The sequence below is a fragment of the Crinia signifera genome, chromosome 2, assembly GCF_055691185.1.
Source record: "Crinia signifera chromosome 2, ASM5569118v1, whole genome shotgun sequence".
NCBI classification, from domain to species: domain Eukaryota; kingdom Metazoa; phylum Chordata; class Amphibia; order Anura; family Myobatrachidae; genus Crinia; species Crinia signifera.
The window spans coordinates 258,176,255-258,201,881 of NC_139218.1; the positions used below are offsets into that span (position 1 = coordinate 258,176,255).

The following is a 25,627-nucleotide window of genomic DNA, read 5'->3' on the forward strand; positions in this document are numbered from 1 at the left end:
AACCCTCCCATGATTTCAAGCTGTGGAGGAGCTCATTCCCAAAATGGTGCACCATGCGAAACACTCATCCTGTGATAAATGCGCTGATCTGGAGGAAAAAATCATCCCTTGGACCGCACAAAACAACATTCCAGAAATCAAGAAACTGAGGCGAAGCCGTTCACTACACATGCGCAACTGGGAAAAACGCGCCATTTATGAGCAAACACATTAACCCACTGTGATTAAATATAATGCCGCTACAGCAAAAGTCTTATATTTATATATAAATATAACACAATAGTAGTTTTCTTGTAGGATACATGGTACCACTAATACCAATAAAATAAAATCATCATTATCCTTCACCCACTTAGCAAGATACCATAATAATACTAAATATATATATATATATATATATATATATATATATATATATATATATATATATATATATATATATATATATATATATATATATATATTACTCAAAATCACCTTAAATGCAAACAGCCATTGGAATGTAAAGGCACAAAACATTGCTTTACGTGTTTTAAAAGGAAACTGACAAGTTACAACAAAATGCAATTAGAATGGCTTGTGTCAGATTAATAAAATAGTCATAATTTAACAGTTTCATCAAAAAATATCTGTACAGATCATTTCCTATTACTTATTTTGTGGGAAATGTAATTACAAAGATTTCATTTTGAATCTCCAAGTGAAAATATTTATCTTCAAAAGTCATTTTGTAACATTCAATACGTATTCCTTCATTATCGTTCTCTTCATAGTGATAAACATTTCTTCTGTACATTAGTAGTAAAAGTTGTCAGCAGAAAACCCACCACATAATTAGGCTGTTGGAGTTCACAAATGATTGTTATTACTTATATTTACACAGTTGGAAAGTTCTTGCAGAATAATTTAACAACTTGTTGGCAACATAAGAATCCAAAATCACCACGAATTCAAGTGTTTTCAGTAATAAACGGTTATTTGTCAATTCCTAAAAGAAGGGGCGGGAACAAAAACAAAAGTTTTGTTAAAAGAAAAAACTAAATGTAGATAGGAGTACATTTGGTGTATTTAACAGACGAGATAAATGTATAAAATATTAGTTAGCAACAAAAATATAATTCTATAATAACATACAATGTTAATTCATCACAATCTGAAGAAATAATGCATTTATTGCCGTACTAGTTGCCTTTCTTAAAAACACTTTTTGCACATTGCGCCTACTTGAAATGTGAATTCTGTTTTGCTGTAACATTCAATAAAATAAATATTTATAAGTATTTTAGGTACTTGTTTCCGAGCATGGCGCCCCCGATTTTGATCGCATGCAATCGCATGCAATATAGCGGCATGCAATGCGATTTTTAATTGTACAAGCACCCTGATGGGTGCTTACAATGTTAAATGCACCCCCATTGTCAACGCCAACCCGAAGCATGGCGAGCGCAGCGGTACGAGTCCTCCGAAGTTTTCATACCCCCACTATCCACGTTGGTGTGGAGTTGATTTTAGATCGTGTGGCGAGTGCAGCGAGCCCGAAGCGTGGCGAGCCCCGCGAGGGGACACTGATTACTTTACATGTATTCCTCGTCCGCTCACCAAGCTTCGGGCTCGTATTGCATCCCCTCGCCACACTATCTAAAATCAAATCCACGCCGACGTAGATAGTGGGGGTATGAAAAGGTCGGAGGACGCGTACCGCTGCGCTCGCCACGCTTCGGGTTGGCGTTGATAGTGGGGGTGGCGTTGACAATGGGGGTGCATTTAACATTGTAAGCACCCATCAGGGTGCTTGTACAATTAAAAATCGCATCGCATGCCATTTGCTGGCATGCAATGCGATATTTCATTGTACAAGCGCTCCTGTTAATTTAACGGGAATATCACATCGCACACTACTAAGTAAGGTATGCGACGGGTGCCGTGCTAATACAGTATTTTATATGTGAAAGTTGCACTAGACTGCACATCCAACTTCATGTAATGAGAGGTGCTAACTTGTTGAAACTTGTAGTGCCCACACAAAGCGAAAGAATGCAGGTATCCTTTTCAATTATTATAATTATGACTTGCATTCATAAATGTAAAAATGTTTTAACAGATTTTTTTTTTTTTGCTTCTAATATGGGACACTTTTTATAAGACAACTCACTCAAATGTAGAAATATAAATATTTGTAAAAAAAAAATTGAAGTTCAATTTGAATACTAATATACTTCTCCTTATTTAAATCTGATGACACTAACATGCTTTATCAATATATTGCATTAAAAAGGTCATAAAAGCTTCGTGTACTCCATGGAAAAATACATTCTCTTTGTAGTGACAATTGAAAACTTGGCAATCGTGTGATTTAAACAGTGTGTTTGTTGTAAATAACAAATTAATTTACCATATTTCAATAAAGTGAAAACCTGTATATATAGTAGCAACACAACTTAAGCTTAAGATAAAAATCATCTATTTTATTTTAAATTGACCATGAGCTGTATATTTATGACAAATTTTAAATTACATTAATAGGTTATATATTATTACAAAAGTTATCAGTGTTTTCTCCTCCTTACATAATTTATATTGACTAAATGTGGTGTAAGACCATGGCAGTAAAGATGCTTAGAATACTAACAATATATTGTGAATAATCGTTGTTGGAAAATGTAACATTATCTTGTTAAATATTGTATCATATTCTTTATACCTACTTTGGGATTAATAATTTTGTTAAAATATCAGTAATGTTCAAAAAAAAAAAAAAAAAAAGTACCAAAAACCTGCAGTTTGTACTCGATCTAAAAAAAGTACTGATAAATTTATGCTGCAAAGCATAATTAGGATTCACAACAGTAGGTCATTTATTCAGTACACATCTATGAAAACTTTTTTTTTTTTAAATAATTGATTTTATATTAATGTATTTTTGCTTTTTATCATTAATTAGAAAAAATAAATGATACAGTATATGAAAAGGGTAAAAGTTGTAAAGTGCAGAGTTAGGCAAACTAATTACCTAATGTGGGGGAATGGATCGCTTGCTCGATTATTAAATGTAAAAAAAAATTTCAAATACAGCCAGCGTTGCATACATCTCTAAAATCTACAAATACATCTAGAAAATGTAATAATTTATTAAGCCATGTACATTTAAATTTTAAAATTTCTGTATTAAGAGGAAAGTGAATATGTAGTACAGTTACCTATTTCACATCACTAAACTGGGATTTTGTGCAAGGACCATCCTGGGTAAAACCTAGCTAAGACCTCTTTCAGACTGGTGGCCCGAACTGGATTACAGGTTGGCAACGTCACTGCTGATGCTGACATGAGATTACCTCCAAAGGTCTTCATATGCTTTAAAAGGGTATAGGGTCACATCAACCCAGTTTATCAATTTACTTTGCACAGTGAGCCAGGTTGAACTAGAATTCAACCCTGTCCGCTACCCAACTTGAAATGCCAGGTTGCTCAACATGGCACATTCATATGCACATTCATATGCCCAGGATATTGCGGCCAGTGTGAAAGGGGCATAAGCCGTAATAAAGATTCTAGAATAAGGCTACCATATAAACATCTAAAGTTGAATGGAGTGCTGGATATCATCAGAAAATAAGCAAATAATTTGTGTGCCATTTATGTGTGACCTTAACATTTTGTCTAAGCTGTAGGGGCTTTTGGCTGAGAAAATTAGTGCAACAGAAATAGGAGTTGGAACAGAAGGTAACCCAAACACTTACTATTGTTTGTTTTAAAATAGAATTTGGTACTCTTTACTTAGTTGGGCGCCCGTCGCGGTCATCGCGGGTACATTTATGTCTGGCCGCGACGCGACCGACGCGATGCCCGCGATTTCCCATTGAAACCTATGTTAAACTTGGAAATCGTGTCGGTCGCGTCGCGGCCGGCCATAAATGTACCCGCGATGCCCGCGACGCGATGCTCCCGATTTACCATAGGAATCAATGTTAAAAGGCGCGATGGACCCGATTTTACTGTTAAATGGCTCAATGGACCCGATTTGGCCATAGGAATCAATGTTAAATGGGCCACAGAGCCCATTAACCCTTAAATGTCCCCCCAAATTTTTAACGCCACCCCACGATCCACGCCAACCCGAAGCGTGGCGAGCGCAGGGAGCCCGCGAGGGGCGGCGGTACGCGTCCTCCGACCTTTTCATGCCCTACTATCCACTAGGGCGTGGAGTGAGAATATAATAGTGTGGCGAGCGCAGCGAGCCACCGAGCCCGAAGCGTGGCGAGCCCCGCGAGGGGACGCGGATACCTTCACAGGTAGACGCGTCCCCTCGCGGGCTTCACAGGTGTCCGTGGCGACACCGACACCTGTGAAGCCCGCGAGGGGACGCGTCTACCTGTGAAGGTATCCGCGTCCCCTCGCCACGCTTCGGGCTCGGTGGCTCGCTGCGCTCGCCACACTATTCTATTCTCACTCCACGCCCTAGTGGATAGTAGGGCATGAAAAGGTCGGAGGACGCGTACCGCCGCCCCTCGCGGGCTCGCTGCGCTCGCCACGCTTCGGGTTGGCGTGGATCGTGGGGTGGCGTTAAAAATTGGGGGGGACATTTAAGGGTTAATTGTGCCTATTTGGGCTCTGTGGCCCATTTAACATTGATTCCTATGGCCAAATCGGGTCCATTGAGGCATTAAACAGTAAAATCGCGGTCAATCAGCCTTTTTAACATTGTTCCCTATGGGAAAATCGCGGTCATCGCGGGCATCCCGATTTACCCGCGATGACCGCGCCCATCTAAGTAAAGAGTACCTAGAATTTAAAGAAAGCCCAAGCTAAAAACTTGCACGGAGTACAGGGTAATGATTGGTTTCAACAATCTTTAGGAGAATTCAAATTAACCTGAAACATTCTTTAAATATCCTGGTTTCCAGATGACTCAGTCAATAGGTTGACATTTTATGCTCGACATACATATAGTTGACTAGGTCAAAAGACACATGAGAAGGTCGACAGGAAGTTTTTTAAATCATTTTTCATTTTCTTTCTTTACTAGCCATGGCACCTCTGAAACATTGTTACAGCCTCGTTCAGGGCCTTACCGTCAATGCAGTCGTAACTTTAAGTGCATTTACTACTGTTGTTATTCTCACAAAAGTTCAGTTTCATCCTGCAAGCCAATCCGGTTATCTTCCATGTATATCCTGCTCACTGGGTTTAGTTGAACCCATCAATTTCAAGTGTATCCTGCTCACTGGGATGAACTACGTTCTCCAATTCTAAGCGTATCCTACTTGCTGGGTTGAATGCTGTTCTCCAGTTCTGAGTATCCTGCATAATAGAAATAGCTCAGCTCACCAGTTCTGAGAGTGTTCTGTTTGCTGGATTTAGCCCCGTCTGTCAACTACTTGTGTGATTTAATTTGAATATGCAGTATTCATGTGAGCACTACTTTAATGTATACAGTATGTGGATTCCCATTCATTCTAGTGAGTGTACATCAATTTCACCCTCTGTGTGTCACCAGTGAATGTACATCAGTTTGACCCTCTCCTCCAGTGTGTGTCCCCAGGAGTGTACATCAGTGTCATCCCCCACTCCACTGTGTGCCTCAAATAAGTGAGCGTCAGTGTCACCCTCCACTCCACTGTGTGTGTTCTCATTAAGTGTATGTCAGCGTGACCATCAGCTCCAGTGTGAGTCTTCAGTGAGTCTATGTGTCACATTTAGGCGGACCCACCAACCCATCCTGACAGTGTGGTGCTCTGCTCGGCGGGCATCCCTGCAGCTGCTGGCTTCAGCTCTCCTCCGCCTCTGGCCAGGGATTGACATCCAGAACCAATGGTGTGGGTTCTCCAGGGCACTGCCAATTTATTCGGGTCCTGGGCAATTCACAACAGAATGCAGTACAACACAGAGCACTCCCTGGGCGAGTTGTGTCCTGAGCATCCCATCATCTGGTGTCCTGCTTCTGATAAAGTCTTCCTGGTGAACAATCAGTACCAGCATATCTTCATCTTATCTTCAACTCTGGTCCAGTGTGCATGGTGAATATCCGGAACCAACATAACTTCATCTTGCTCAAGCCCCACCAGTCTGGTATCTATAATCTGAACAAGCAAACTCTAGCATCACCTGTTTCCATACTACGAACTCAGTATCCTCAGTATCTGCAAGCTCTCAAGTCAGTGAATCCTAACAGAGGGCCGTGACCAAGTCGGGCCACAAAGTCCATCACGTCTTGCAGCAGTTCTTGGTGAAGACCTGCCGTGTTAGACGCCGTGTCTCGGGAATAGGATTCAATCTCTTCCCACTCAGTATCCAGTCTCCATAGTCTATGCACAAGAATTATATCCTTCCAGCGAATCTACAGATCATTCACGCTTATTATAACAGCTCTAGGGACCTCCAGTCATATTCACAAAACCCAATTTTGACAGTATGCACCCACAGTTCTGTTCACAAACCCCACATCAGTCATTTTGCCTCAGCAATGGTCACAGCCCTTAGAGCAGCACACAACAGGCCCTTAGTAAAGGTCTACTCCAGGCCCATGCAGACATTATTCTGGCACTGGAGTATTGGACACACTCATTATTAGAGACCTAACTACTGAAGTGAATACAGCCCAAACGAAACCAAAAAAACAAACATTTTTTGATGTATACTGAATACTAGGGTCACCCTATCAGTCCTTGAATAATTAATGGGCCTAATATTTAAAACATGTGAAAACGAAGAGTTTCTGCATGTGTAGCACGTTTGTTCATGATCATGAATAGGCCCTAAGTGTTCTATGCTTCGCTGAGAACCACACAGTAAAATTAACCAATCATCTGAGCTGTAGTTTCAGAAAATACATTCTCTAATACATTTATGAAATGGCATTCTGGAGAAAGGCAAAACTCTGATTGTATTGCTGGGAACTTTGCATCCTACAAAATAGCATGCTACACAACAGAGCTCCATTTGTTGGAAGTTTAGATTAGATTTCACATCTTTTTATTACCTGTTTTTTTTATTTTATATGCTTTGCAGTTGTGGTTCTGCTGCAAAAGCACTTTTAAATATAAATTTATAATAAAAGGCCATGTTATAGTTTGATACAAAATGCTACCTCAACATTAAACTCCAGAAGGAACATTTCCAAAAATATTTTTAGGTTAGATTTAATTAAAAATAAACTGTCGTAACTTTATATAATGGCTTAAGTAATTATTACAAATGTTCTACGGATTTAAAGAACTTTTTGCATTTGCAGTAAATTGAATGTGAAGGGCAATTGGAAAACCTTATTTTAGAAACTGTACCCAGTGCCTCGTATAGGAGCTTGATTGTATTTCTGCACCACAGAATGCAGACCTTAATAGAATCCTTTTATATTATTTTCTATATGGTATTTGATCTTATGGCACCGCCATGTGGTAACTGCAAATTATTACATCTTTTCAGCTAATGGTGAGTTCATTTTTTATGTATTTCTTTTCTTGGTAACTGCACTGTTTTTCAAGGTTGAAAAAAAAAAATGACAAAATAAACGTTTACCATGTTCTACTTTTATGGGAAAAACCGAGCCTGAATCTAGTGAGAATAATAAAAACTAACCTGTAATGTACTTTGCTCCGATTAAGATTACCATGCTACTCACTATATAAAAACCAAGAGGCAGACTAGAGAAGATACTAAAGTCACCTGTAGACATCCAGCGCAATGCGATTCCATTCAAGCAAGACAGAAGGGGAGAAATATAAAAAATTGGATAATTGGTGACGGGATTCAGCAAAGATTAACAGAAGAAAAATTACAAAGCAATAACAATTAATAGAACATGATTCATTAAGCCTTATTTACAATATACTTAAACAAGACAGATGTTTCGTAAACATGAAAATCTGCCAGAATACAACTATGGGAAATATTAAATAATGTCCGGATTTTTGGTACCTATTCAATTGCAGCCATTTTCAGACATTTTTTGTGAAAAAGTCAAATCTGAATCGGCGTGAAATAGTTGAAAATGAGTCCAAGTAATTCGCTGAACCACGTGTTTTCCGACCGTGACAATTTTCACAAACAGTCATAAAATCAGCACTTTAAATGAATAGGTTGAATATAAAATCGGCACTAATTGAATAGCCCCTAAGATAAGCTCTTAAAAATAGAAACACCTCACAAAGGCTCATTCTTCCAGTCATTTTAGGGGTCTCTATTTGTTATGAGAAGAGCAATTACATTTAAATAAACTGGATGACTTGCACCATATAAATTATTTTTGCCAATAAAGGATTGATGCAAAAAATGTGTCAGTTAGTCCACTTATATTAGAGTATGAAGGCTTAATGAATTTTAACAACAGCAGGAATAATGGTCAGAGACAGATCATGAAACAATTTGCAATCATGACAAATGCAGACTGTATTATTTTTTCATCTTGTAGTACATACAGTATTTGCATCTGGTATAGTGCCTATAACAAGCAATATGTAGTTTGGGTACTGCACAACATTAAAAGGGGTGATTCTGGTTAGTTTGCAAAAGCAAACTCCATTAATGGACAAAAGCATGTGCACTGTAGGTGGGGCAGATGTAACATGTGCAGAAAGAGTTACATTTGGGTGGGTTGTGCTCAAACGGAAATCTACATTGCAATGTAAGACTAAAGCAGTAAGTATTTACTCTGCATAGAAATAAAGCAACTCACCCAAATGTAACTCTCTCTGCACATGTTACATCAGCCCCACCTGCAGTGCACATGGTTTTGTCCATTAAAGAATGAGTTTGCTTTTGCAAACCAACCAGAATCACCCCCTAAGTGTATTAATTCACAAATCCCTATAGCTAACCTTAAAGAGTATTGTCTGCATTAAAAATGAAGAATCATATTAACAAAGACTCCTTCCTCTCACTAGCTGGGAGACTTCCCGAGACAGCCTCACTTCTAGCTTTTCTCCAAGGATTTCTCCTTCTAGGAATGGCCATCAATGCCATTGGTGATCCACATAAATGGCATGAAACCATAGTCCAGACACAGATGAGGGTTTGCACCCATTCCTGTTGTGGGGAATAGTATACAGGAGAAGGTAGGGCTTAGCTCTCCCCTTGAGCTGTTAAAATTTTTTTGCTGGCATCTACATCATCGATGGTTTAGAACCATGACATCCCTGCCAGAAATCACAAAACTATCAACCATTGGAGGCAAACCATTGACGGACAATGGCCGTCCCTAGTCTCTTCCTGTCAGCCATCACCAACTGCACACTATTCACAGGAGGGAACAGTCCTGACCTAACAGAAAACTCCCTGTGCCCCTTTGGGGGATTAGGGATGGAGATGAGTGGGGTGAGGTGTACAGGTATAAACATTTAAGTGCAAAAGGCCAGAAATGAAAGACATGAAGAGGGCGATATGATAGGTGGTGAGATGATGGGATAGGTGATTATCGGCATGATAACAAGTGACCCAGTATACAATGGGTCTAGAATACCAGCTGTAACATTTTGATATGGCAAGTTGTCCTTCATTTATTGTCTGAGAGTGGTGGCAGAGTGGTAACCACTATTTTCTTATAAACCTAGGAATTAAAAACTAAGATAAAAGGACCCAGCTATTTTTTTTTCTCTTTTCTCAGGGGCAGAGCTAAAGAACAGTATGGTTTCAGTTTGCTCCACTGCAGTTATATAGTCCACCCTGTGCACATCAAAATGCATTCCTCTGTTTTGTCCTTAACTATGAAAAGTTTACCCAAAGGCGCACTTTGCAATCAAGTAACGGTCATATCAAAATATTCGCCTAGCACTTTAGAATCAGTTCGTTCACTAATTAAAATCTCTGATAAAATAATGCTCAGTTTAGCCTAAATTAGGTTTTCAATTAATGAGGATGATGGAATGCTGGCATATTCTGATAAATTTAATAATGAGTTCTGCGGCCCAAATGTTATAGCCTACGAAATTGGTGGCCATGCAAAATGCTGGCCATACTCTTTTTTATTTTTTTAAGGGGCAATCGTTTACAAGGCAAAACCATGACTTTGCTGCTGGAGTCTTTCCCCAGTAATGCAGTAGAAAGGGGGGAAAAAATGGATGGAATAAATGTTATTTTTCAGTATCAATTATGAAAGTTACATTCACTAGAAAAAAGAACAAATAATAATAATAATAATAATAATAATAATAATAATAGAGTGCTTGTGCCACAAGAAAACCTTTTTATATTAATTGTTGAATTTCTGTCTTCAGTACTGAAACTTTAATCGATGATCTATTTAAAAGAAGACATTTCGAATATTCTACTAGATTGTAAAAGTAATTTGTGCTTTTTGACCATTCTTCTTTAAATAGCAGTTTTGCCTGCTCAAGCAATACATTTCCGATGGTTTTCTGCATCAGGGAACAGTTATCAAAACCATTTGCTGGGGCCAGTCCAGATATTCATGTCTTTGGAGTTTCTGGAATCCCCTAGGATACTGGAGGCTTGGCATTAAAGCTGGCACTAGTTGCTGAATGCAAATTAGTAGAATTAGGAAATTACACATTGCTAGCTAAAGGTGGATAGAGATTTCTAAATGTGCAGATTTAATCATTACGGTGTAAAGATTTCCGGCATGGGATGACCTTGATGCACAAAGCATTAATGGAATAAAATAAAAAATCTTACTACTTGTTTAATATACCAGTATGTATGTACTACAGCACACCACATGCAGTATATAGTATAACAGAACAATAGATCGATATAGGAAAGCAACTTAATAAAAATAATCATGCAGCATTGCAGGGTATGGGCAGGGAAATACATGGCAAAGAAGATTGCCAGATTCTGTGTGTAATAGAGCAAAGTTATTGGGAAAATTCACATGCATGGCTACCATGGTTTACAACTGCATGTTCCATTAATACCCTGAGATATATATGTCATCTATGCCACTCATTTGGAAAAGGATATAAAAAAAATATCCAAACTTCTATTACAATCTATTACATGGTGAACTAAAATGCCTACAGCAGGTGAAAGCATAGACTGGTCGGTGTGCATGGTTACATTGGGAATGTTGGTTAGAGTTGAGCAATCTCTTATTACCCAAGAGAAAAAACTGTGCTGTAAATATTGAGCTTATCAACCCATTCAGTAAGGGAACAAAAAAAAACCATACACTGGCATTACTAGGTTACTACTTGAGAGAAACGTATTTTTTTTTTTTTTACCTATAGAACTCGAACTTCATGGTTAATTGGTCTGTAAAAAGTATCTTAAAATCTAACTAACTTGTAATTGTATGTTACCTACCTGTAATGTCCACAGCTGAGCTGTGGACTGTGCTACTGCTAAAACCTGCTAACCAAAATCTAGTGCTATTCGAGAGCATCCTTCAACCCCTAAGCACACTTCTAATGGGGGCATGTACTAGACTTAATGAGAGAACAGACCTCCTGAATGAAACTATGGAGTCCTTATATGACCACCAAGAAGAGATCTATGAATGGTCTCCCATATGGTATTCAAATAACAAATTCAATACTTTAGGATGGGGAGTGAATGGTAAAAAACTGCTAAATTCATTAATAAAGCAAAAACAAGTCTTCCCATAACATGTTATTATGTATTGGTTTGGCAAAACATTCACGGTAAGAATTTATATAAACTGGAAAGTTACCATTGCCATTGGTCGCAGGCTCTGCACTCTCCCACCCCATTGATTTAATCACTGCCTTTTTCCATCGAGCGTAACGAAATTCACTTTCTAGAAGGAGAGAGCAAGAGAGAATTGAAGACATCTATCAGCATACTGTGGGGGGGGGGGGGGGGGGATTAATTAAATCTTGAAGAGGTAAAGTGGAGAAGTCGCTCATAGCAACCAATTACCTTGTAACTGCCATTTATGTAGCATAGCCTGTAAAAGGACAGTTAAAAGCCGATTGGTTGGTACTTTAGCTCTGTCCCAAGTTTTGATAAATCTCCCCCTTTGTGTAAAGAACTGGCTGGGTTATTTACCCTCTGGATTAATCTGTGGTTCAAACCGTTCACAAGTCACAGCAGTCAGATCACTAGGGTTTAGACTCCAGACGCCCACTCCTTCTGCCGCCCCCGCAGCCATAGCTGCTCCTAATGCAGTCGTCTCTGGCATGGAAGGTTTCACTGGATAAAGAAAGTAAAGTGTTACTCTAACAACTATAATTCTAGAACAATTATTTTAAAGGTAAATACGCATAGAGTATGCAAGCCCCACAACCTTTCAGGTAACTTTAAAATAGTTATATACAAAAAAACAAAATTAAAATTTATTAAAGCTCTTGATTTTTTACACTTGTTGTCACCAAAACGAGAATAGCTGAAACAATTCATAGGTATGTATATGAAAGGAAAGAGGGGCAACCCAATAAGATTTTGATAGGTCTTCTTTAAAATCCTCCCAGATCCCCTCAGTCACACTGATTAAAAGCCTAACTTAACAAAATGGTAACGAGCTTCAGATATATGTGCTAAAAGCTGAAACAATGAACAGCTTACCCACTGGGATGCATAAGATGTCAGCCTGTAGCTGCATGAGGATCTTATTGTTAGTCATGCCCCCATCAACTTGCAGCTGGCTCAGAGGTATCCCACAGTCTTTGTTCATTGCATCTAGAATCTGGAATAAAATCAAAGAGTGGTGACGCGATGCATAGACTATTAGACACCTAGGGATGACCTACTCCTACATCTGTATGCAGCCACTTTAGTTCTGTCAGTATAGCTGCTTAGAGCAATATGTAGGTATTTCTGGCCAGGCCAACCTGTGGCTCTCCAGCTGTTGTGAAACTACAAGTTCCAGCATGCCTTGTCCCTGTATTGCTATTAGGGAATGCCAGAATGGAACAATCAACTTCCCTTTAACTACATTACTGTTCCTCATATCATTTTTAATAAAATAGAAGTGTTAGGAAATAGAATTGAAGTACAAAGTATTATATTATGATAATGCACAATAGACATTACTGCACACCTTCATTCAAATAAAGAATTGCAGTGAGCCAAGTACTACTGGTCATGTTTCAATAGTTCATTACAAAGAGTAACTTCTTGAAATACAGTAGGATATAAAATATGATTTAATTCAAATACAAATTCATATCTAATCAGTAGCAATATAAAACTCACAAGAATTGGGCTAGTCTACTATTTAGGTTTGTTTTAACACCCCTACAAAGGCCGCTAGTACCTCAGGTTACCAACTTTATATAGGCAGAAGAGGAGTCTTGGGTGTACAGTACCTCTCTGGTCTGGAAACAGACAGCTTCAAGAGCAGCAAATGCAATATGATTTTTGTTTGTAAACTGTGTGAGACCACAGATGATTCTGAAAACAGAAGACCAGAAACATAGTCAGGTGAAGCCTCCTAGCACACGGGGTAACTAGTATTATAAATAGCATGCTACATTCACCAAGTACACATTATAATGTACAGCAGTTGAGGTGTGAAAAATGTTATACAATAGATTTTGCCAAGCAGGAGTTTTAGCGCAACCTAAAGGTGTGATGTGACCTTACTTGTTTGACCACACCAGGCAGTGTGTTATCGGACCTGGTCCCAAATAATGGGACCAGTCAGAAACACAAAGTGGATAGCTGTCAGTAGATATTCTTCTAGCAGCTACCAATCGCAGAAGGTGCTTCCTGGCCCCTCGGCTTCCCTACACACTCCCCCAGTGTCTGCTGTGCTGCCGATCATTGCTGACCAATAAGCTTGGCAGGAGTCATCATCCAATGGTTGCAGATGCTTAGGGTATGTAAATAATGTAATGCCGACACTTCCTGAACTGTTAACTATAAGAACACTAATACTAGTACTGCATGAATAAAGTCTGCTTAATAGAATTTTTAAACCGTGGTTAGCATTGCTAGCACATAGCATCGCAGACAGGAGTACAATTCCTGAACTTTGTATTTTGTCCCTGTCTCTGCTTTTGTTTCCTCTGTTCTCTGGTACTGGTAATTTAATGAACTTCTGATTACAAAGTAGAGATGTGCAGGCTCTGATTTACTCGGATTTTAAAGCAGGATCTTATTGGCTATCAACTGTCAACAACGATCATGTGATTTGGGATAGCCAATAAGATCCTGCTTTGATATCAGAGTAAAGCCCTGTACACACATCGGTTTGCTTTTGATTCGATTTTAGATTCGATTTAGCATTAGATCTGTACTTTTGCATTAGATATCGAATTCGATATACATTCATGGTACATTGTACACATTCGATTTACTAGATCGAATTCTATATTTCCTTGGCTGCACAGTAGATTTTTCTGTTCCATTTTGTGAAAACGGGAGCGCGCATCCAATCGAATGTAGATCGAAAGTGACACAAAAACCATTCGATTTCGTTTAGGATTCGATTTTGCTTCTATAAGCAAAATCGAATCGTAAATCGAAAAAAATAAAAATAAACGATGCATGTGTACAGGGCTTAAATCAGAGTAAATCAGAACCTGCACATCTCTATTAAAAAGTACCCTAGTATGGATAATTATGTGTACACACGTTTATACTATTCTCTGTAAAGACCTGAGCTATTGCTATAGTACACAAATACAGTACATTGGATATGGCCATACCCTCTGGCACTGGGCTCCCAGTACGGTGCATATAGCCCTGAGAAGGCTGGAACAAAGTAGCACCCATATGATGTTCCAACTTCAGCAGCAAGTTTTTCTAAAATAAAAACATATCAATTACTAAGGTGTAAACGAGGGACAAGAGACAAATGCTGCAGTACATATTAGAAGATGCTTACCTACTTCCTCAGTTGTCTTCACAATGCCAAGGTTGTCTCTTAACCAGCGCACTACAGCTCCAGCTATTGCAACTGACCCCTATACCACAACACATTGAGATATAACATTGGGAGAATGAAACGTTTCTCATTAAGAAGCCACTAGCACATGCACCTTAATATTAATCCATTTGAATGAAAGCATATGCTTATTTAAACTTTCCTTTGTTTTGCCAGAAAAAAAAAAATGATGTTACAGCCATGGTCACCTTAACAGGCCTTCAGCAAAGCAATGCACTAAGGCCTCTTCCGACCCATTTACAGGAAAGCATTATTATTACCCATCCTGTGGTCCTGTGCCTTCTCCCCACATGCTTCCATATAGTGAATGGCCGTCGGCATTCTGATTTGTGGATGGCTGGCGCTATATACCTATCAGAATGCTAACAACCATTCATGGTCCGGCTTCAGGCTGGGAGACAGGTAGATAATGAGGTCCGCTTGCTATGATTCTGTGTAATTCACAATTGGAGTAGCTGAACTGCATTCTCTACCAGCTTCTAAAAAAAGTCCCAGATGTATCAGCCCGACCCTGCTCAAAGGCCCCTAAAATTGTGGGGCCCTGTGCAGATACCCAAGTTTGCCTGTATATTAAGATGTCCAACAAATTTCTGACAAATCAAAATCTTTCGTACAGTTGATTTAGAGAATATAACAATGAAATCAAACTTACTTCAAGTGCATAACAAGCAGGTTTGTCTCTGCCAAGCTGGTAAGCCACTGTGGTCAACAGGCCATGCTCAGACACAACAGGCTAGGGGACAATAGAGCGTAACATATACACTAATATTAGGTTTACAATCAAGGACAACACACAAGAATAATACAAAGAACACCGTTTACTAAAATAGCAACATCATTCACTCGATTTTTCTTACTTCATTACAGTACTGAGGCTTTATCGTACACCATTAAATAAACCATCTGTCTTGCATTAATGCGTAATGCTTTGTTTGAAATATACATTTTAGTCCCAGGTTATAAACTGAATTTCATTTAGTAAAAAGGCCTATTTTATGCATCAGTAAATAAACACATATTTACAGACAGACGTGATCACTTTCTACAAAACCAAATGACATTAACATATATAAAACAACTAGGTGATTCATCGCGCCCTACGGGCGCTCTTCACACCGTCGTAAGGGGCTGCGCCCCCTTAATTTGTGAACGTTTGTATATGAGAAATATGGTTAGAATTGTATGAAAGATGCCCTGTATTGCAACTTAGGTGTCCGCGAATCGCGGGAGGGGGGGTCGCGGAGGGTGCCGCGAATTGCAGAAGGGGGGGTTGTGGGGGGGTGGATGCTGCGAATCGCGGGAGGGGAGGGATTGCAGAGAATCGCGGGAGGGGGGTCGCGGGGTGGGTTGCCGCAAATCGCGGGAGGGGGGTTACGGGGGCGGGGGTTGCGGCGAATCATGGTAGGGGGGGTCGCGGGGGGTGTGCCGTGAATCACGGGAGGGGGGGTCACGGGTGGGGTGCCGAGAATCGCGGGGGGGTGTGACGCGAATCGCCACAAGAAAAAATCAACACAGAAAGGTCAACACATGTAAATGTTGACATAAGTGTGCCACTTCATTGGTGTCCATGTTGACACATGACAATGAATATGAAAACATTCAAAAAATGAAATAAATCTTCAAAAACTCATGTCAACCTTTTTCATTGTCGACCATAGCCATGTCAGTGTTTTCCATGTGCAATTTAATTCTGGAGCTGCCGCGAATCACGGGGGGTGCCGCGAATTGCTGGAGGGGGGGGTCGCGGGGTTGGGTGCCGCGAATCGCGGGAGGGCGGGGTTCACAGGGGTTCCAGTGGGGGGTTGCCGCGAATTGCGGGAGGTGGGGGGTCACGGGGGGTGCCGCGAATCGCGGGAGGGGGGGTTGCGGGGGGTGTGACGCGAATCGCCACAAGAAAAAATCAACACAGAAAGGTCAACACATGTAAATGTTGACATAAGTGTGCCACTTCATTGGTGTCCATGTTGACACATGACAATGAATATGAAAACATTCAAAAAATGAAATAAATCTTCAAAAACTCATGTCAACCTTTTTCATTGTCGACCATAGCCGTGCCAGTGTTTTGCATGTGCCATTTAATCCTGGGGCTGCCGCGAATCACGGGGGGGTGCCGCGAATTGCGGGAGGGGGGGTCGCGGGGGTGGGTGCCGCGATTCGCGGTAGGGGGGGTTACGGGGCGGGGGTTGCGGCGAATCATGGGAGGGGGGGTCGCAGGGGTGTGCCGTGAATCACGGGAGGGGGGGTCACGGGGTGGGGTGCCGAGAATCGCGGGGGAGGTGTGTGTGTGTGTGCCGTGAATCGCGGGAGTGGGGGTTGTGGGGGGGGGGGGTGTGACGCAAATCGCCACAAGAAAAAATCAACACAGAAAGGTCAACACATGTAAATGTTGACATAAGTGTGCCACTTCAATGGTGTCCATGTCGACACATGAGAATGAATATGAAAATATTCAAAAAATGAAAAAAAAAAAATTCAAAAACTCATGTCAACCTTTTTCATTGTCGACCATAGCCATGTCAGTGTTTTCCATGTGCAATTTAATTCTGGAGCTGCCGCGAATCACGGGGGGTGCCGCGAATTGCTGGAGGGGGGGGTCGCGGGGTTGGGTGCCACGAATCGCGGGAGGGCGGGGTTCACAGGGGTTCCGGTGGGGGGTTGCCGCGAATTGCGGGAGGTGGGGGGTCACGGGGGGTGCCGCGAATCGCGGGAGGGGGGGTTGCGACGCGAATCGCCACAAGAAAAAATCAACACAGAAAGGTCAACACATGTAAATGTTGACATAAGTGTGCCACTTCATTGGTGTCCATGTTGACACATGACAATGAATATGAAAACATTCAAAAAATGAAATAAATCTTCAAAAACTCATGTCAACCTTTTTCATTGTCGACCATAGCCGTGCCAGGGTTTTGCATGTGCCATTTAATCCTGGGGCTGCCGCGAATCGCGGGGGGTGCCGCGATTTGCGGGAGGGGGGGGGTTGCGGGGGGTGGGTGCCGCGAATCGCGGGAGAGCGGGGTTCATGGGGGTTCCGGTGGGGGGTTGCTGCGAATTGCGGGAGGGGGGTGGTCGCGGGGGGGGGGGTGCCGGGGTGCCGCGAATCGCCACAAGAAAAAAATCAACACAGAAAGGTCAACACATGTAAATGTTGACATAAGTGTGGCACTTCATTGGTGTCCATGTCGACACATGAGAATGAATATGAAAATATTCAAAAAATGACAAAAAAACTTCAAAAACTCATGTCAACCTTTTTCATTGTCGACCATAGCCATGTCAGTGTTTTCCATGTGCAATTTAATTCTGGAGCTGCCGCGAATCACGGGGGGTGCCGCGAATTGCGGGAGGGGGGGTCGCGGGGGTGGGTGCCGCGAATCGCGGGAGGGCGGGGTTCACAGGGGTTCCGGTGGGGGGGTGCCGCGAATCGCGGGAGGGGGGGTTGCGGGGGTGTGTGACGCGAATCGCCACAAGAAAAAATCAACACAGAAAGGTCAACACATGTAAATGTTGACATAAGTGTGCCACTTCATTGGTGTCCATGTCGACACACGACAATGAATATGAAAAAATTAAAAAAATTAAAAATAAATCTTCAAAAACTTATGTCAACCTTTTTCATTGTCGACCATAGCCATGTCAGTGTTTTGCATGTGCCATTTAATCCTGGGGCTGCTGCGAATTGCGGGGGGGGGGGGGGGGTGCCGCGAATCGCGGGAGGGGGGTCGCAGGGGGGGTGCCGCCAATCGTGCAAGGGGGGGTCGCGGGGGGGGTCTTTTTGCCGTGAATCGCGGGAGGGAGGTCGCGGGGGGGGGGGGTTTCCGCGAATCGGGGGGGGGGGGGGGGGGGGTGTCACGGGGGAGGGTTTGCCGCGATTCGCGGAAGGGGGGGTTCGCGGGGTGGTGGTTATGCCGCGAATCGCGGGAGGGGGGGTCGCGGGGGTGTTTTTGCTGCGAATCGCGGTAGGGGGGGTCGCGGGGGTGCAGGAGTTTTTGCCGCGAATCGCGGGAGGGGGGGGGGGCGCGCGGGGGGGGGAGGTTTTGCCGCAAATCGCGGGAGGGGGGTGCTCACCTGGTGGCTGTGGAGTAGCAGTGCTGGGCAACATGGGAAGGCAGTGGGTGTCTGGCACTGTCTGTGGGCTCACTGGGCTGGTACTCTGTCACATACCTCCCAACATGACCCTCTCCAGGAGGGACACAATGCTCTGTTTCTAGACTTCCCCTTAATGTATGATTGCCATCACCTGTTTTAAACAGGGTAATTTCTCAGAAAGGTGTTCAGCACAGATGAAGGCAATCACACATTAAGAGGAAAGTCCAGGAACAGAGCGTTATAGACACAGACACCCACTTTGAGTGACAGATGTAGCCAAATATATAGGAGATACTGTGAAACACATACTTCGATTTGACAAGTAGTGATGCCACACATTTAGAATTCCCATTATGAATGGGAATCTACCAGCATGGGCAACACACAAGTACTTTAGGTAAGAAGACTGACTCGCACAGATAACTTGTCTTATGTTATAATATACGGTGACCTTGTCTCCATAACAATACTTCAGATATCCTAATGCTCTGATTCATTTTTAAAGTGTTTAGGGAGATGTAGAAATTAGGTAAATGAGAACAAGAATGTCTGCCATATTACAAGCTTCTGATGATCTAGAACAAAGTACAAAGGGCCAGATGTACTAAGCTTCAAAAGTGATAAACAGCCAGCCAATCAGCTCATACCTGAAATTTTTCAAACACAGTCTGTGACATGGCAGGCAGGAGCTGATTGGCTCGTTGTTTATCACTTTCCATGTTATCACTTTTGAAGCTTAGTACATCTGGCCCAGAGTAAGGAACCTTTGTATGATTTTGTAACATAATAAAAGACTTCTCTATACAAATTAATTGAGCCATTGTGCATTCCATTTTTAATTAAAGCTCTTTAAAAACAGGGGGGGCTGGCCTGAAGTGACCGGGAGCAGACGTTTTATCGTGTTTATCCAGCATTGCCTTCCCCACTTGGACCCTAAGGATGGAAGAGCCTCTCCTGCATCCAGTGTGGCTTCTCAGCTGATTATCCCGTGTGTCCCTCCTCACTTGTGACCCAACTCTGCAATCGGCTGTCTCATCTGCGTGGCGTGCAAGCATATGCTGTCGGACATCGCCAGGCGAATCTCCCTGCTTGACACCCGGGGGGGGGGCTGTGCTTCTGCTCTCGGGGTCTGACGGCGCTGGCTACTTGTTCGGACCGGACCCTCCTGACTGCTCCCTATTGCCTAGCTATAGCGGATTGGAGTGTGAGGTGCGGCCGCTGCCATTTTGGAGCTTCCTGAACCGACCCTTGGGCGGCGTGCTTTCTGCACTATGGATGTCTCCTATCTTCTACACTCTATTCAGGCATCAAATGAGAGGCTCCTTCTTCATCTAGAGGTGGTACACTTGGAAGCTCTCTACACTGCAGTTAACCCTGGTAAAGATGGTAAAGAGATTATGGGCGATATATCTGCCTCCTGTACTTCTGTAACCTCTACATATCCTGAAGATACACAGATGAAACTGTCCTCCATCTCATGTGACTATGTGCCAGGGAAAGGATAACTCTCTATTTGAATATTGCTCTTCTATGGTCTCTGCAAATTCTGCAGCCCTGGATTTGGATACCCTCCTGCTTATATTTGCCCCTGAAGCATCCAAAACTGGTGATGTGGTTACTACGTTTCCTGTAGTGACATTGCAATTCATATTGCACCTGTGCCTATGTGGGGTCAGGGCCGGCTTCTATTCGTAACCGTTTCAAGCTCGCTGCAAATTCACGTCTCATTTATTTGCTTTGGCCGCATTTTCCCCACTGTTATTACCCTTATTGTTGCTGGTTCCTTTTACACCTCTACCGCTCGACCCAGCTGAATGTGGTGCTATATATTCTGGTCTGTATGGGGGGGGGGGAATTCCGATGTTATGTTTTCTCTACACCGAAGAGCTCGAGGATTGGCAGATTGATATGCTGCGGATGTTATACGATAACGGGGGGGGTGTTCCCTTTAATGCTTTAGTTTGGTGCATATATGTGATGTTTTACCTTACTCTATACTGTTTTACGTATGTATGTTGCCATTTACCTGCCCAGGTTCACGGTGCATCCTGCTCGTTTGCACGACTTTAATACACGCAGTAGTTCTGCTATACTGGTCTCTGGTGGGAGACCCGGTGCCATCCTGGTCCGGGCCATTAGTTTTTGTCCCTCTGTTTGGGTAATTGGGGTGGGGGATATATAGTTAGTTTGTGGTTTACTGGGAGGGGGGGTTATGAATTCTGGGCTCCAGGTATGCCTAAATTGAGGGTAGATTATACAGGGTGGGGGGTTATGGGGTGGTTTATTTTGGAGGGGGATTTTATTTTGTTTTGTGCCAGACACGTCATCGCCTATTTGTTGCTTTGCTACCACATGTTGCTCTGTGACAGATTATCCTGATAGCTATCTGTAAAGAGCGATTTTCAGGATATACTACTTTGAGACGGTTACCACGTTCACTCCTGCTCTGATATATTGGTTACCTGCCCGAATGGCGCCTTCCGGTATTTCTGTTCCCTACTACTGCAATAAGTGCGCTTACTACTATAATAATGTACTGCAGGTTTTTTTTTCTATACATTTTCTGTATTGTATTATCAATATGCTATGTACCAAGCACCTGCTGATGTGTCTGCATGTTTTGGTTTGTTGTTACTTGCCAAAAATCAATAAAAATTATTGAATTGGAAAAAAAAAAGCTCTTTAGAAACAGGGGCTCTTTGAGAAAAGGATACAGAAGTATGAGGTGATGAACACGTTTTGGGATAATACAATGGTATTCCTCACCTTTTGTCCTGTATTACACAGCAAGAAACAACCAGTACCATACCTGTAATGAAGAAGAGAATGGTTTCATTTGAGAAATGTAATTTTGGACCAATCTAAAAGCAGTATTACTGTGTTTTACAAGTATTATATGATTATTGCAGTAATGTATTCTTCCATACTGGGGTGGATCTATGCACAACTGTAATGGCTGCCCCTTTACTAATTTTATTATATTCATCAATTTGTTATAATCCCTCATTTGATGATAACCAATTTAATAAAATAAAAAAGCCACCGACTTAATTTTAAATATGTATACATTGTATACATAGTAAGTAGGTCAATAATGATTGGATGGGGGAGCTCTGCCACTTGCTGGTCATACATGGAACTCATGTCCTGCATATGTAATGTTTTCTAAAATTATACCATCCTTAATTCATTGAAAAAAAAAAAAAGACACCACAGACACTGACACAGCTAATAGGTGCACCAAGCTTCGAAAAGTCATAAAGTGTAGAGTGATAAACAACCAGCTCCTAATTGCCATTCAAAGCCAGTAACATGGCAGTTGGGAGCTGATTTGCTGGTTGTTTATCACTCTTCACTTTATCACTTTTTGAAGCTTGGTGCATCTGGCCTAATAAAATGTGACCTTTATATTATTGGCGTGGCATTTCATTCACTTACGTATTTTTGGCTTGCCCATCTTGGAAGCACATTTGCCCCACTAATGCAGCTGACTGGTCTCCCAAACACTACAAGGTGGGAAAAAAAGTTGCAGAGATCCGTTTAATTTTCAAATATTGTAATGCAATACACAGTCCCTTCCTCTAGCTAGAAGAACTGTGGTGTCTGGTGTAAGGGACCCCTGAGATTCCAGAGACTTATCCCACTGGTACTGCATTGTACGCGGTAGTCCAGCAAAATGGTTTCATTCAAAATTCTCCAATGGGGGGGGGCTGTGGAGAATGAAACCTTACAAAAGCTGGCGGGACTAGGATTAGGCATCAGGCTCTTAATGTCTTTCTAGCTCTGGAAGTATAGGAAGTAAATTGTATCATATAGTTTGGTATAATGCATGTCTAATTAAGTGTTTCAAATAGAGTGATATTTTCCATGGATTAACACCATTACTCTTATGACTACACTATGGGGGGTATTCAATGTCAGGGGCACGGCTGTCGAGTAAGCCATGCCCCTATCCCGTTCTTGCTTTGCTCGACTTGAACTTGGCGGTTGGGATTCAATGTCCCGGCCGCCGAGCGGCGAGAAAGGGGCGTGGCCGCGACCTGAGGACGGAAATAGACGAGCTCTGGCCGAGAGCTCGCCTATTTCCAGCTTTTCTCGGCAGAATGAGCCAGACAGCTTGTGATGTCAGGCTCGTTCTGCTGAGAACTCCTGTTCAATGCTGTCGGGGAAGACAGCATTAAATAGGGCCCCGCAGCCATCTCCCCCATCGGGAGATGGCTGCGGGAGCACGACTACCATTGAATACCTCCCAAAATGTAACTGTAAATCATAGCTCAGGCCTATAACATACACACTAGGATTTATTGTGAATATCGCTGAGAAGGGGCTTTCTGAGCGACATTGTTCATGATATCATCTAGTGTGTACAATCAATATCATTAACGATGCGCACTCCCATGCTCCAATAACTATAATTGATGTCTTGAAAATCTGCAGGTCAATTTGGCAATATAACCGAATGACCTCCATGTTTAGCATTTTGGAACATACATATACAGACGACTGTTGGTTTCATTCATATGCATGTATATTGGAGGGACAGCAGATGGCGACATACTGTGATATGTATTGTTGGTTTGCCGTTATATTCCTGTATCTCTGATGCTTCCAGTTCATGTTGTTTAAAGGAGTGATGGAGGAAGCACATGTACTATAGATGACATGTTGAGTTTAACAAGCTGTTACTGAATGCTGATGTTTTGTAATGTTATATTGATCCTGTTACCCAGTTCTACATAAAGTTATACCTATACAAGACTCATCCTGTCTGATTGCAAGGTAACTCCTGTGACTATCTTTTATATGAGGCTGAGCACTGAACACCTACAGTATGGTAGTTCCATTGCAAAATGCCAACATACAGTAGCAGGCCCTGAAGACATCACTAAACTATATTGGCCGATATCGTTCAGTGTGTTCGAACAATATCAGCCGTGCACGGCAGATACGGTTGACTATATCAGCCATGGCTCCCTTCATGTAGTGTAGACTCACCCCAGATATAGGCACTCCAGTGAGAGCTCCGGACTTCTGAAAATATATAAAGTGCATGAAACAGAAGTGTTAATAAATACAGGTCCCCATTAGGTATGTTGTAGAATACATTAACAAAATGTTAGCTTCAAGGTGATACTTTGTACAGCATTCAAGCTTAAAGCAGTGTTCACAATAATCATAACAGCATGCCACCGACTATACCAGTTCAATTTCCCTATATGCATTAGACAACTGTGCCCTTGCATGTGATACAGTACAGTACATGACAAAAGATATCCAATGTGAGGCCACAAATAAAAGCAACCAAGCACATTTTCAGCAATGTTCTCCTTTTCAATTTCAGATTCACTCGTATCTGCAGGAATTAGTCATGGTTTGCAAAGATAAACAATGACCGGTTCCGCCTCAGTGAATCTTAATATAAGTATTATTTAAATCATTAATATTTCATTTTAACTAAATAGGTCTAACTATTTGTTTAGCTGGAAATTGCCTGATTTGTGCTCCAAGTGCTTGTGACATATGACTGGTGAATTGCCAAATAAAAGCCTTTACTCACCAGGCTAGGAGAGATTTTCTATGGGAGTCCAAAAACAAGAGGATAGACAAAGTTCACAACAAAGAAAGTGATAGTTCTACCTGTTCTATACAATCTTACAAAGCCATAGAGCAGATGTGGCTCACATGAGGTCTCAACACAGCCATTTTAACACTAAAATGTAAACAATTCAATCTCTTTCTCCAAAGCGGTGACTGGAATCAAAAGTATACCTTTGTTTTTTTTTTTATACCTCCATGCAAAAGTGAACGTGTCACAGTAAGAGCCACATGAAAGAAATAACGCATGGTATCAGCGATAAATCCCATGTCCGGCCTGGCCAGCATGCTCTTCCACTGTTTTAATCATACTTGCCTACTTTTGAAAACTAGTTTTAGGGAGATTATAACTGGTAGTATAATTTTGCACAGCACCCCATTGAGGGGGCGGGTCATGCTCCACCCAAATGTTGTCTAGTTCCATATATGGAGAGATTGTAAAAAGAGCTGTTACTTCAGGGAGTCTCCTGCAGAATGTAGGAAGCTATGGTTTTAATATAAGATAAATTATAAAACTGTGACAGGGCATGCTGCGATGTGTAGTTTTACAACAGCTGGAAACAGGTTGGCCAGGCCTGCCATACACTATTGCATGAATAGGATTCATGCCAGCTATTCGGCCAATTAGAAAGCCCCCAGAGAATCCAGTAAATCTGCAATTTACCATGGGTAATTAGATACCTTCTTAAATTGCAAACAAATAAACATGCAAGAAATACCTTTGTGATATCGTTACTAGTGCTGCTGCTAAGTTTTATTCAAAGAGAATAAATACTAAATTATATATAAAATATTCTATATTCCCCAAAATAAATTTGATGGAATCTGAAGTATGAGAACTTTTTGGTCAGGAATATTAGAGGGTACTGTATATCCAGACTAACATTATATATTAATATATACACACATTGTCATTAATTCTATATATTATAATATTATACTTTAATTCGATTGTCTTCTAGTCAGAGGATTCAACAGCCATACGGGTACTTCTTTACTTTCACGGCGCCACTAGATTAGATATCGGGGTCATCGCGGGCATTGAATGTACTAAAAAATCGGGTGCGACGCGATGCCCGCGATTTCCCATAGGGACCAATGTTAAATTTCTCAATTGACCCGATTTTTATGTTCAATGCC

At 41.7% G+C, this 25,627-nt stretch overlaps 1 protein-coding gene across 3 annotated transcripts in view; it reads right to left on the minus strand.

Annotated features, from left to right (window-relative positions):
• Positions 1–446: 446 nt before the first annotated feature.
• Positions 447–25,627, minus strand: part of GK (glycerol kinase) — a 91,831-nt gene continuing 66,650 nt past the window's right edge. Inside the window, exons 9-21 of one of the 3 annotated variants that reach the window (XM_083174353.1) lie at positions 24,450–24,467; positions 23,888–23,923; positions 22,331–22,398; positions 21,659–21,701; positions 15,453–15,533; positions 14,741–14,819; positions 14,562–14,658; positions 13,218–13,302; positions 12,475–12,595; positions 11,959–12,102; positions 11,621–11,707; positions 7,573–7,659; positions 447–988 (exon numbers count right to left, since the gene is read on the minus strand). In XM_083174353.1, the coding sequence (XP_083030479.1) occupies positions 975–988; positions 7,573–7,659; positions 11,621–11,707; positions 11,959–12,102; positions 12,475–12,595; positions 13,218–13,302; positions 14,562–14,658; positions 14,741–14,819; positions 15,453–15,533; positions 21,659–21,701; positions 22,331–22,398; positions 23,888–23,923; positions 24,450–24,467 (960 nt within the window). In that variant the 3' untranslated portion in view covers positions 447–974. The remainder of the gene's footprint in view (positions 989–7,572; positions 7,660–11,620; positions 11,708–11,958; positions 12,103–12,474; positions 12,596–13,217; positions 13,303–14,561; positions 14,659–14,740; positions 14,820–15,452; positions 15,534–21,658; positions 21,702–22,330; positions 22,399–23,887; positions 23,924–24,449; positions 24,468–25,627) is intronic. The other 2 variants (XM_083174354.1, XM_083174355.1) reach the window with 2 other exon arrangements.